The 15,111-nt window shown below is 29.3% G+C and overlaps 1 protein-coding gene across 3 annotated transcripts in view; it reads right to left on the bottom strand.

The window, feature by feature from the left end:
• hth (homothorax) overlaps positions 1 to 15,111 on the bottom strand; it is a 321,058-nt gene that overhangs the window by 246,448 nt on the left and 59,499 nt on the right. For all 3 annotated transcript variants that reach the window (XM_067045908.1, XM_067045909.1, XM_067045910.1), the window contains exons 4-5: positions 4,997 to 5,047; positions 398 to 448 (exon numbers count right to left, since the gene is read on the bottom strand). In XM_067045908.1, the coding sequence (XP_066902009.1) occupies positions 398 to 448; positions 4,997 to 5,047 (102 nt within the window). The remainder of the gene's footprint in view (positions 1 to 397; positions 449 to 4,996; positions 5,048 to 15,111) is intronic.

Genomic DNA, 15,111 nt, shown 5'->3' with positions numbered 1-15,111 from the left:
AGGAAGGCAATCTAATCTTGTATTCTCTAAAGAAAGCCGTTAAAACTATAATCAACTAGTTACGTAAATAGTAAGAAACATAAACCATTTATCATTAACTGTTAACTTTAAATAGACAGATAATAAATTAAGTTTATGCTTTTGTTTTGTTAATAACACGGAGATAATAAAAGGTTTATTACTAATAAAATTTTAGCAGAAATTAGTTTTATCTCAGGTTTCACTATGATCATATGGCTAACACCAGGACATGGTACGATCGTCAATTTTAATGAAAAGTAATATAAAAGATTTTTTGATTGTTTCATACACCAATACATCAGTTTTATTTTGAGTACCTCATTTGAACTTTCAAGAAATTTGTTTAAAAATACTTTAAATTATATGTATACTTTACCTTTTCTAATTCCAGTAAGTGAAATCGTAATACTTGAATTGCTTGCACCATCTGAAAAATAAATATATTTACTAAAATATATTAATTTATTGAAAAATATACTATAATCATTAGTAAGTTGGAGTAAGGGTATATTTCGGGTAAGTTTATAAATAGAATTATTAAACAAATATATTTAGATGGTACTTTCCTCTAATATCCATTTACTCCATTTACCAAAGATTATTATTATAATTATTAATGAAATATTGAAATGATTTATCTTAATCTATCATTGGAAGAAGTGTTTTAGATTTTAGAGGATTTGAATGAGAAAATAAAATGGCAATATAACACATGTGAGACCCTGACAAGATTACTAAAAAATAAAAAATAAATTATAGAATCAAGAAATTGATGAATAAAAAAGAGCAAAAGTCAAAATTAATTTTCATTATATACATTATCCAGGAAGAAAAGTAAAAAATAAAATAACGTATACGAGTGTTTTGTAGACCAAATAAAGCACTCAAGTTTGGGTATCATACATACATTGTAGGAAAGTTAATTAATAATAATTTGAATACAACAGATGCCAGACATATTATTGGAATAGTTATAACAAACTTATACAGTTATATAAAATTAAATATATTCGAATTTGAAACATTTTTTTTTTTAATTATTTATTTAATGTAATTTACAAGTGTACAAAATAATACAATAGGTAAATATGTAGTATGTTTCATATACACTTGAAAATCTTGGGAAGGAACCACCCATTGCTGGTACTTCAAACATTAATTTAAATTAGGTCCCGTGGCCATCTTCTTTTCAGACGCCTCGGAGGATTATCAGGGATTGTTAAGGATGAAAGATTAAGAATTAATGGGTTAGGATGGTTAAGGAGTTTGGAATGAAAAGACGCATATCTGTTTTGGGTCAAATCTGCAACGAATGGGATGTTAAGGTCTTTGTGAATGAGTTTATTTGTGACGTAATAAGGAGCATCAAGGATTTTACGTAGGATTTTGGATTGTAATGATTGGATGCGGGAAGAATTTGATGGTTTGGTGGAGCCCCAGAGCTCAATTCCATATGTCCAAATTGGTCTGATTATTGTAGTTTATACTAATTAATTTGAAACATAGAATCGAAATATAAATTTCAATAAGATTTAAAGTTATGTTTTGTAATTGAAAAGGAAAACTCAAGGAGATCTGAAGCTGAAAGGTTGAGGAGTAAACATTTATCAAATTCAATATTTTTTATAACTAAACATGTAGTGGCTTATGAGGAAAAAGTTCGTTATTAAATTTAACAAGATAAACCAAATTATATGTACATATCAGGTTGTGAAAAAATTAAATTACTTTCCTTAGCTATTAAATCGTTTTCATTTTATAAAAACATTATATAAGCTTACTGAGCCATAAGGGATACCCGCCGTGAACAATGAGAATGGCGCAGCTGGGTGCCTGGTCACATGTGTCTGTGGACGAAGCTATGAATGTTTAGGGTCGTTAAGACGGAATACATTTGTGACTTGCGGTCCTTGATTAACTTCAATCCCCTGTTTAATCCTGAAGTGACGTCATGTCTATTGTTGGAACCCCCTATCTACTAAAGAAATAGTACTGGTCATCAGTTTGGTGCGACAACCGTATAAATAGGACGAGGTAACTAGGACTTTTTGGGATTCTCGTGTTCAAGATATTTAAATATAAATTTTTTTTTGGAGAATAGATTTAGTAAGTTTTACCGGAAATAAACTTTTCTTTCATAATGCAAATGGTGATTTATTCATTAAACATCTTATAGTTGGATCAACTATACTGGGTAGTTGTAAATTATTCAACTGTCTTCTTTAGTTAAACTGTCCAACTCAAAAATTACAACTTTTCTTTTCTTTTTAAATGACTGAAAGCTGTGAGGTCTTCTAGTGAGGCAACCAAGAAACGGTAAGTCAGAACAACAACTAAATATTACTCTAAACCGTTCCAAATTTACTCTGTATAGTATTTGTCTCTACATACATTCGTCAAGTGGCAACACTCCAAAACCAAATCTACTAAATCTTAACGCAATCCTCCCATCTACGTTTCGGTGTGCCCCTCGGATGTCAGTTCAGTGTTTATTAACATTTTAGTGATCCGTTCGTTACTAAGTCTTATTTAGGCAATAATAATGTGAAATGGTAGATTTATAAATCTATTTTTTTTTTAATGCTAATTTAAACATAATTTAGCATTGTAAAATTAAGTATAGAGTAATACTTCTTCAGCACAAAAAAAGGAAATAAAAAACTTGGAGAATAAATTTACACCACTATGATTCGAAACATACTGTGCTACCTTAAAGGGAAATTTACTTTTTAATGTTAATACATTCAATTTGATCTTAATGTTCTAATTTTATGTAATTTATAAGTAAAAATACTAACTAAAGAACTTAATAGATCTGAGTATATCGTTTCTGTATCAGCTAAATGATAATTTGAAATGTATTTTATTAATATTTTTTTTATAAAAATATTACTGTTCAATTCATCTCTTACTAAATTTCACGTTAGCCAAAATAGCTCTAGCCAGATTATGACGGATAAACTGTTAATACGGCAGTTAATTGTATAATAATGATAATACTAGTAAAAGACAAAAATACCAGCTTCCGAAAAAAAAAAAAAAAAAGTGGTAGCTAGAGACCATTGTAGTAGCGGTAGAGAGCGCGGTTTTGACGAAGAGGATAGTTTGTTGTTGTTTGTCGGCCGGTTGTTGGGAACCGTTTTGTTTACTATGAAGGCCTGCTGCGGCCGCATTTGTTTGTTTAGAAGAGTGGAGAAGAGGCATACGGTACAGCCGAAAAGTTATCATAGTCTATCCTATATAGAACTATCTCACTAGGCACCGCATAGTGTTTTGTCCAGTGGCTGTTCAACAAAGGCCTCCCGTTGTCAAGTGTATGCCACCGCATACAATGCCATTATAATAACATAGTAATCGATGTTGTATATGCGTCGAACAAACAAACAGGTTAAATCTGACTTGCTCCTTCAAAACTAACCTGAAGAGGTGTTTAAGCGAAATAAAATTGTTAATGGGCTTAAATGCGCTTCAAATTTTCATTATTAGTCAAATTTCCAGTAGCATTTTAGGCTAAAAAATTGTAGGAATTTATTGACGTTCTGGAAATTTAAACACTAAATTCGATAATTCGTAAAAGTTATATAACGTTTTTTTCACCTCGGAAAACAATTTAATCATTAAAATGTTATAAGTAGCATTCAATTTTAATTATTAGCTTTGAAACTTAATTGTATGATATTATATTCATTAAGAAACACTATGAAAGCATAATGAACTCTTGATTAACCGTAGGTTAAAAAATAGATGCCGTATCAGTTAAATTAAGCTTTTAAAATAATTGAAAATAAAACTTTGTCCAGAAAAGGATCCCAAAAGAAAAGTTTTAATTTTAGAAATAATGTTATATCATACCCTCAATGTTAGAAATGATTAAAACCAAATTTTTTTGGTTTAAAATCCCACTTGATCCCGGAAAATTATTAGTTAATTCTTTGCAGTTTTTTCCTTGATAGATTTCTGCATAAAACAGGAGGATTCCTGTCTTTATTTGCTTTAGCAACAAAACATCGGGAATTTAAATCCAATAAAGAACCTTATAAAGAGCTTATTATTATTTTTTTTAATTACTTTATTTCGCCCTCCTTAAGAACATTTTTGGATTGATCCCTGCAATAACTTTTTTAAAAAATTATTTGTATTATTTAACATTACATTATGTCTTATATTTATAGGCGATAGTGATAAGAATCATATAGGTCAATCACACCATACTTACTAATATATAAATTGAATGATAATGGAATAAGAAATAAAAGCAGAAAATAAACAACAAAATTAAATTTAAAGTAATATAACATCTTGAAAACAATCATTCCTCCTACAATAACTAACTTATTTAGGGCAAAATTCAATTGTAAATAAAAAGATAAAGTTTTTTACAATAATTTTCAAAAATTAAAATTTTCTATTTATTCTTTTACATATAATCGTTTTAAACAATTTATTAGTTGTTATTATGAGTTTAAGTTTAGATTTAAACACATATTTATGGTAAAATAGTATTTTCATGTTTTTTTATCGACTTCACGACATTTTTTTTTAATTGGTCAAATCCTCCATTGAAGACCTATGCAGCCCTAGAGTGGAAATGTTAAGATTCATTTTTCCGTGCCTCCGCGAAATAAATATTGACAGATACAGGTGGGAATCGAACTCACAACCTTTTGAACTAAGCCCTCTGGGACACAGATGAAATCTGATATAAAACGAAGGCTGATGAGGATGGATTCTTTAATTATCTCTTGTGGCTTTAAACAATATATTATTTATAATTATTGTAGGAAGATAGTAAGAGTGGTGGTCAATAGAGTACAAAATTATATTTAAAAAAACTATTTATTAAATTTTTTTTTCTATTTTATACCTGTGTTGACCGTCACCAGGAATTCCTACAATCTACTACATACGGTCAACTATCAATCTTCCAATATTTATAATTATATATTAATATATAATAAAATAAAATAATACTGACCAAAGAGTCAACTTCTGGGTCGGCTATGTAGTATGGTTTTTCCTGCCTTATCTGAAATTAAAGAGAAAAATAGAATATAGAACACCATAATATATATTGACAATCATAATAACAATAAAGTACGTTATTGTGTAAACTAAAAAATTAAATTATTTTTAATTATGATAATTGTTATCCAAATTGACATAGTATTTCGATTACAGTAGGTCGATGCACAACTATTATAAGTAACCAACAATAAGAAAAAACATTGGCATTTCATTAAATGAAATCGTCTTATACTTTCAAATATTATGGCTCTGACTATTATAATCGTGTTTCTGATAATACTTTAAACCTGGCGAGTCATATTGTTATTTATACGAGATTAATGATTTAAACTGTTATCAGTTTTTGTTTTATAAATGGAGCGCCATTTACACGTATGATTCATTGCTAAAAATGGAATATAAAAAGATTTCACGAACAGAATTTTGTCAGAAAACAAGTTTTTGAAGGAAGATTCAAATTAAAAAAAAAAAATAATCAGTAAAAATAAGAATGGAAACAATTAATTGTTATTTTTTTAAAGTATAATGTGTCACTATTTTTTTTTCTCGGAAATTAACATCATTTCATCATCACATAACTGTTTTTTATCTTAGACTGTTCATAAAATAAAAGAATAAAAAATACATCAAAAACCACCATTAGCATCGAGGCATTTTTATTTAACTTTGAAGGTCATTTCGATAAGTATTTCATTTGAATTACTGAACTAATTGTCAAAAACTATTTAATTGAATGTAAATATTTAAAAAACAATTAAATTAAAGCGGAAATTCATATAAAATTTTGTTAGGATGGCCATTGTAGTATAAAAAATGTACATCACTGACTTTTTATTCTTTAAATAACAAAAATGTTGATGAAAGAGATTTTTAAAAATTTTCAAATATGAACAATCTGTCAGATCTAAATTTAATTTATATTAGGAATCAAAGTGACCATTCATACCATGTTTACAATATAAAAAAATATATAAATCGTAACAAAATGAAAACTGAAATTTAATTGAATAATTAAAATTCAGTTATACAAAAGAAAAATAACACATCTATATTTAATTTATTAATAGATGAAATAAGTTCCTCTCTTAAATAACTTTTTTTAACACAAAAATATGCATTTTAATACTTGAATGAAATACAATTTATGATACATTATTTTATTTTTGCACTTAAAAAATAAATAAATAAATAAACTAGCTATTCATTTTAAATTCACACAAAAGATACTAAAACCAACCAAAGTACAGTTCAAACATAAATTGTACTTGTGTTTATGGAGTGTCACAACAGGGTTTGAAAAAAAAATTTGTAAATTAAAGGTTGTCTAGAGTTGGGCTGCTAATGTTTACTGCGACAGGCAGACAGACTGAAGTACGGTAATAAAGGGCGAGAAAGCCAAAAGGTCCTTCTGGGTCATTGGTCCTAGGTACAACACTACCTAGCCAGTACCTGAAATTAACGGTACATATAGTTTTAAGGGAACTAAGCCTTTTTTTTCTAAAATTCTGGTAAGAGCTTGAAGAGTTTTCCAGGAAATATTATTAAACACGTGTTAAATAGTTGACAGGATGTGATGAATAAACGTGGTTTTGAAATTATTAACAAAGTGGTTTTGACATTATTATTACTAAATTCGGCAAGGAATAACGATAAAAATATGTAATTCAAACTTAGTCAGGTACTTAGTTTTTGTTTAGTGGCGCCAAACTTCTTTGGTCATCAACGCCATTTATATTTTATTTAATTTTGCTTATATTTGTTTAATTTTATTTATTTGTTAATTTTATTATTATTTTTTTTTCTTCTGATCAATGTTATATTTTTGTCAGTAAATGTTTTGATTTTAAAAACTGAAATACTAAAGGTACTAATAAGTTTCATCTAGTATAACTACTACTCCTGATAAGTAAATTGTATTGTGGCCAGTCTAGTCATTTTAGTTTAATAATAATATTAAGGCGATCAATTTCATATAATTATTGCGGATTACATCTATTAAGTTATAAAAGAAAAGTTCCTCAAGCTTGGAATAGTAAAATACCCACTTATTTATTTTTCCGACTAAATATAGCTTTAATGTTATGTAGAACAATCTGATTTCTTAAGTGTAAATAGTACAGTATCGAGATATTACCAGCGAAAATAAAACTACAATATTATTCTTATAATTGATAAAAATTAAAATGCAATAATACCTATAAATATTAATGTATAATTTATTAGACGAATCATAAGTGAATAGATTTTTAAAAGTTATTTATTTAAACAAAACTATAAATTTTTCATATTTTTTTTTAATTTATTGCTTTACAACCTGTCGATCAATATAGCCGGTTAAATGGGGTTCAACTGTATATGTACCATATTGATTCTCATGGAGTGTGGTTAATTTCTTCTATTCCATTTTTTAAATTTAATTATTCAACATAAATTAATTGTTTAGTCCATTCTATCTTTAAAATTAATACAAATATAATAAATAATTATAAGCCAAACCATCAGATTTAAAATTTAAAGGTGAGAGTTCTATGGCCTAAAGTTGATAAACTCTGACAGCCCGTTTGTTAACACAGCAGTTGAACCATTAATATCTAAGATCACTCTGGCGCTCGAAGATAATTTTTTTTTTTTATAGATTTTTAATCACTGTTGAGGAATTTTAATAGAAGAGTTCCTTTTAAATCAGTGATGCAGCCAAAGCCTCCTGGAAACTAGTTATTTTCCAGCTGACTGACCGGTCGTGTTTTGTTCTGAAGAGAGACAAGGGATACGTCCGATTGTGACCAAGGATGCCATGGTGTAGGCGTCCAGGTTTCCCTGAGAAGCCGAGGAATGCCGTCGCCAAGAAAACTCGCCAGAGGAACACAAAGGAGTAACGGGGACCATCAAACATCTACAGGGCAGACCCGTTATCTTTGAGACGAATTGTATCCCAGCCACCGTTACAGACCTTTTCGAAATCATTATTCCGATCTAACTCGAAAAATATAATCTAAAACCGAATTTAAATAGGATAGAAGTAGAAATGTGCATCGAAGGCATTTGAAATGCGTGGCTGAGAACCAGTTTTGTAGTCAATTATAACATCCGTTTTTTTCTTCCTTAGGTAATCAGATCCAAATTAAGAAATATATATTAATAAGTGAATCACCTTTGTAGCTAGAACCATAAAAGGTAGGTGAACATAGCTTATTGTTTCATTTAATTATGTAGAACCTATAATTTACAGAAATGAATTTTATTTAACAATTCACTAGTTATTTATTATTATTTTATCAGTTCACGTTATGTAAAAATGTAACAGAATACATGGAACTAATTGCCAACAAAATATACTTAATATTTTTTTAGCAAAGACTCAAGCCCAAACTGATGTAAGACATCCTGCTATAAATTCTATATTTATTTATTTTTATTATTATCATTATTATTATTATATTTATTTTTTCTTTTCTTTTTTTTATAATTTTTTTTTCTGTATAAGTCAATTATTTATTTTATTAATTCTATAAATATCATTTTTTTTGTTTGTTATTTTTCCTTTCATTCTTAATTACATAATTATTGTCAACAATAATGTTTCATTTAGTACTATAATGTTCGGGAAATAAACGAAGACTACATATAGAAGACTAAGTCACTTAAAATACGTTCCTCTGAAGTTTGGGAATGTAAACAGTAGGGGTATTCATGATGTGTCAAATTTTAAATGTTATAAGTATAGGATTGTGAGCAGCCATATTTAAAGTCATCTTAAATGGATAAGAGCTCCTAGCGAATTTTCTGATCAACTCGTTTTATAACCTTTCTTTCCAAAACTTCTTGTTATTGCTTACTTCTAAGTTTTGATAAAAGTAATTTATTACAGCGTGCATAAAAAGTGGGAGTTGTGTGAAAGTTTCGCCCCTGAGTGCCTTGTCGATCTTCTAACTGGTGAGGAAGAGAATCAAGATGAGCTAATTATCAACTGTCATTACATTATTATTATTAAGGAAGAATTATTTCTCCATTTAACACGCTTTAATATGTTAAACTAAAGATCATGATAGGCAAGTCTGTTAAAAGCTAACAATCAGCCCTTTATAAAGAACTAGCAGACCCGGCAATACTTCGTTATGGCATTTGTTTTTAAAAGCTCAAGAAACCCTTGAATACGAATTTTCGAAAAAATAGAAAATAATTGTTTTTAGTCCAAAATTTTCGTCCTACTTATAGGCCATTGATTTATTTTTAAAAATCTAAAAAATGAAAATAACTTCAACACGGATAAAACAATTTACACCAACACTAAAGTGGTTTAGGGTTCTATTGACTGCACGAGAGACCCCAAACCGGGTCTAATTAAACAAATTAGAACCTGAGATATAAAATAAAACTAAACATTTTTTTTCCTATTTGAAACACATATTTGGCATTCTATAAGGGTATTAAATCTACGTTTGATGTATGCTGCAAGAGCAGAAATTCAGTAGAAATTTACAAAAGTTCTATTAACGTAGGAATTGGATAAAATGCGGAAGAGTTATGAACAATAGACATCGGAAGAAAAAAAAAATACTCCGAATTAATCGGGGCGAAAAATTTCTAATTTCTTTGAAAAATGGTATTTGGTAGTTTGAGACTACACTAAACACGAATATGAAATGCTCTTTTCTAAAAAAAAATTTATTGGCCTACTTTACCCCGAGCCAAATTATATTTTTGTAATTTTTCCTAAATATGATATAGCATAATAGGATCAGTAATATTTTTTTCTTACTCCTCGGAAAGAGACGAATCGATTGGTGTACAATAACCGTGAAAAAAACGTATACTTTCTGAGCTAGAAACCAAATACGCTCAATTTTGTTAATAATTTTTCTTCTTCTCAAGAATTCAGGCATTTCACTATCTTTAAATCCGGAGAAAGGGAACATTTTGGAAAAAAAACTGCATGTAAGTCGGTCCAGTAATTCAGAAGTTTAGTGTATTTCAAACATTTTTGGTAAAATTGAGTTTATTGTTATTTATTGAGTCTTCTATTACTCCTAGAACTTGGACTGAATCGGTAAAAAATTAAGACCGCGTTTTAAACACAGTAAAACTGACACGTGTCTTGACACGGTGAAGAACTGTCGTTTGTTTACAAATGCCAATTGACCAGAAAGGTCCTCGCTCATGAAGAATGATCTGGGGCTGACGTCAGGAGCGGCTCTGAAATATTCTGAGTATTTTAAACATGGGCAGGAATTTCTTCAACTTCTTTCCAGAAGAAGAAAAAAACAATTACAAAATCTTGAGAAACATATAGTTGGCCCGTGCGAATTATTGATCAAATGGTAACCGTCTTCACGAATGCAGTTAAAAATATTATTAAAGAGGCCAATGTTACGTAACCGAATTTCCGACGACGATTATACAGAGCTATCGTTTTCAATATTTATTATAAGAGTTTATTTATTCCTTAATATTGTCATTAAATTTTCTTTTTCCCGAATCAATCAGCCTAATGACTCAGTATAATGAGATATGGACTAATGAGCTCAAGCCGGAGAAGATAATTTTTCATCCTCAGACCCATGGGACTTGGAGCGCTCTCTAGAGTAATCTGATGGTTCCCCGGCTAATGGTGAAAAAGGGAAAAAATACCGCCTGGGACAAATTTCTGGAGGCTCCAGTCCCGTGACTTTATCCAGCCGAAAAATCGTCTCTCATTTATTATTCGTTCAACACTATCGTTTCCTTATTTGACTGTATAATGAAGTCGAACTCCGCCTTTTGGGTGGGGTTTTCTTCATCTTAAAATGGAACATTGAAGCCAATTATACATTTCAAACAATTATAATTAAGAAATTTTCTTAATAGAGATAATAATTATTTTTACGGTACCGTTTAGTCTTTGAAAAAGTTTAAACTATGATTAAAGGTTAAACATTTAATACTATAAGCGTGTCGTCTAGTATTTTCATAGCATATTCATCTTCGTAGTATAAATATTTCAGATAAGGAAGAATTTCAATGTTTAGAAGGACAAAATTGATGATTATTATCGTAGTAGTTTTTTAACTGTATATTTTACTTATTTTTATATAAAAAATTTTTACTCTTGCCATTGTTACTTATTTTTATTCTTATCATTGTATCTTATCTTTGTATTTTTATTCTTATCATTGTATCTCTTAGCCCTGATGAAGCCCTGTAAAGTGGGGCGAAACGTTGGAAAATAAATAGTTGTAAACTACTTTTGTTTCTCCTTTGACCGCAACCCTGACCATATCCCTATATATCAATTTTTACGGTCAACTATACATACACATATACAAGATGATTATTATCAATTAAAGTATAGTTAAATAAATACAATTATTTTTAATCATGTTGAAGTTTCTTCATTTATTGCTATGAGGTGTATGTTATTATGTTGTCAAAAACCAAAGGTCGTACGAAACTAAAATTACACATTTAAAGCGGGTATATGGTTGAGACATGATAGCAACTTTTTCGCCGGATAATGTTTCTTAAAATTGAATAGATATTTACCTATCTTACTGGAACATTTGAAAGCTAATGAGTATAGTATATAATTTACTTAATTCATCTGTAAAATTGATACTAAGTATTATAAAATTAAGTCACAACTATAAAGTACTCTATATACATATTAAAATGAAACCTTAAGATTACAACAGACATTTTTAAGTCTCTTCTAAATTTAGTGCCATGTTACCTTAGTTAACTAGGCCTAGATTGGTATTATTACGTCTATCGGGGATGGCAGCAATGCCATCTGAAGCTTTTTCATCAGGCGATTGAGAATTGAGTCATAATTTGTAAAAGGTAAACCCTAGCTTGAGTTTTTCAACTGCTTTCTAAATATGGAGAGGCAGGCTTGAAGAAGCATTCTCCTTGAGGTAGCCGCACACTTTTCAGTCTCATCTAGCCTTCAGAAATAGCATGGAAGTCCCACCGATCCATATTTTGGATCGGTGGGACTTCCATGCTAGTCCTTGACGGAAATTTGAAATAAGAAATTCAGGACATATTTGAAGACAATTTTATCAGAATTCAAGAATCCGTTCAGAACATATTAGAGTCATGGTGAAAAACTCTTGCTCTTTTTTTGTTGGGGCATTTTCCCTAAGGATCGTAATATTTCATCCATTCGCAAGCAGCTTCTTCAGAAGCAATCCGCAGTGTTTAAAAAAAGAAAAAAAAAACTTGAAAAAGTCTAAGAGGAGCATTTCAGCGCAGAAGTAGCTATCCAATTAAATTTTATTGCGAACCACCAGCTTCATCGTCTCTCAGAAGAACGTAAGAGGTCGAGTTTTGAAGTGTACATTTTTCATTTCAGCTGACAGGTATGATTGATGCGAGTACCGCATACAGGTTGCGTCACTCCGCCATCTATAGTGACTCCATAAGATGGCTGACCCCACAACCTACAAATATCTACAATGGAGCGGATATGAATGATAAAAGGATTTCATGTATGCTATAAAAACCAAAGGTTGTACACACGAAGGAACATAGTTCTTTAGTATCGTTGCCAAAAATATCTTTTGCTCTGTTCTAAATCATGGTGGGGCGCTCGTTAAATCAACAGCGGGTTATCAACCAGCATTATCAATTTCAAGAATGCTTAAATTAATGTTTATCTTAATCGTACTATTATGCTATAAATAATATAAATAGTCTCATCACATTGAAACTAAGCCCTTCAAGATCTTACTGATATCCCACACCACGTGGAAATTGCAGTAATAGTCAGGAAGAAAATTGAGACAAATGAAGGGCCCAAGAAAAGCGCTTAGGGGAAGTAAAGGACGACTTTCCTTTGTAACATTTTCCAAAAGAAGAGACTCAAATGGCCTGGAAACACCACGCAAAGAGGTGGGGTCCTGAGGTAATCAAATTAGGCAGAGCTAGGGGGTGCCTCCATGTAGGTTCCGCAGGATGGCCAACTTCGACAACCTTTGCTTCTTTAAGGTCCTTGCTTGTGGCAGCCTTGCGGCTTTTCCGCTTTTTCGTCTTTCCGCCAACTACTAGCAACTCCTCGAAATAATTTTTACTTTAATTTAATTTCAATGTTTTAAGAATATAATTTAGTACGTGTATTCCAATGTACATCTTTGCAAAACATTTTACAATACTAGATTTAATGGCATAAATAAGAATTTTTATTTACTAAAAGCTCTTCGCCATAACTAAGATATCCTAATATCATAAGAGAAACCATATCATAACAAAATAAATTATGGCATAATTCATAAAAGAATCATTTTAACTAAATCAATGTTATTTGAGAAATGATAGATTTTTAAATGGATTTATTTTTAATATTTACGCCGTTAGAAATGTTATAGATCACTTTCATGCCTCTTTAAGTTGTAAAATTACGAAATTTTAGCTAGTGTGCAGTTATGTAGATTTGATTTAAATTTCACTACTTGCCACCGTTGTTTTCTCATAAACCAAGAGAAAAATACATTTAACATATTTGCTACTTATCAATATAAATCAACAATGGAGACTCCGAAACGCCCAAAAAACATTTTTTTTTTTTTTTAAAGGAAACCCAACATAAATTCAACACAGAATGTGTCGATAATATACAAGGTAAACCACTAAACTTGTTTGAGCGTGAAAAATTAAATAAATGTCAATAAAGTTCCAAGACAACTTGCCAAAATTGAGAAACAAGCTAAAATTGACCAAAATATGAAATGATGATTGAATGAAATGAAACTTGTTTGAATGTGAAATATTAAATAAATGTCAATAAAGATCCAAGACAACCTGCCGAAATTGAGAATTTCTTTTTACTTGTTTAACAAGTAAGTGTTTGTCAAGGAATGAATAACCATTTAACTAAAAATGAATAAAACAATCTACAACTTTTTAATTCTTCAAAAGAACTCAAAGAGTTTAAGGAAAAGTAGGGACACCAATATTCTTCTTCTCATGTGTAATTTCCCAACACGCAAATGAAAATTCGAAAGGGTTGGAAAAATTGAAATATTTGAAATTATAGTTCCAAAATTTAAGTTTAAAATTGTAAGGAAATTAAAGATCGTGCCCCATGCTGTAGTTGCTCCTAAATGTGATTACAGATAATTCTGTTGATTGAATTGTCCCAAAATATTAATTTTTTTTCAACGCTACTGTAAAAAACAAGAGAAGAACTCATTTGATAATTTAAATAAGATAGGCATATTGAAGTAAACAATGTTTTTCAGAGAAAAAAGAATCACAAATACTAAAATTCTTCTTAAGAAATGATACTTATATAACTTGTAATTTCTGCCGAATAATTAATTAATATTTTAACTGAATTAAGCTTGCGTTAAACTTTACATGGCATATTATTTAAAGAATGAATTAGATATAAAACAAAATAATAGTTTAATTATTTTAACTTTTAACTTATAAATTTTTAATTTTTACTTATATTTGATTTTAGATTGTTTTGTTGGTTTTTTACGAACTACTTTTTTGAATACTTAAGCCAAATATATATTTTTTTAAAAAAAGTATTATTATTATAACATTATATACAGTTATATTTTTGTGTATCTATATTCAATCCATCTTGGAGAACAACTATATTTTTTCACTGTGCATACATAGAGTTAGGAATATTGTACATACATTTCATTTTATGTTCTCAGATAATCAAAATTCCATTTAAACCAAATAAATATATCACGAGAGTTGATAACATGCCGCTATGTCACTTTTGACTAGACCGACTTGGTAACAAATCATATAACCTTCTGATAAGAATTATCACTTTAACCACAACAGCACATTTCAAATACAATAGAAATAACAATCACAGAATATACTTGGCGCCATGTAAAATTTCCATCTTAACAAATAGCAGTTAGTAAAAATGTATTTTTTCTTTATATTTCGAGAACTTTGTATGGCTTATTCATATCAGAATGACTAGTTAAAATAATTAATTTATATAATTAAACACTTTTTATTTTAATATTGAGTATAATGTTTTCAGTAGGACTTTCAACATTAAAATAAGCTTAATAGAAAAAAATTAATATGTAAATGAAAATAAATTATAAAACA

The sequence above is a fragment of the Halyomorpha halys genome, unplaced genomic scaffold (assembly GCF_000696795.3).
Source record: "Halyomorpha halys isolate HHAL.00 unplaced genomic scaffold, Hhal_1.1 Scaffold447.1, whole genome shotgun sequence".
NCBI lineage: Eukaryota > Metazoa > Arthropoda > Insecta > Hemiptera > Pentatomidae > Halyomorpha > Halyomorpha halys.
This window is presented reverse-complemented; position numbering and strand designations above follow the sequence as displayed.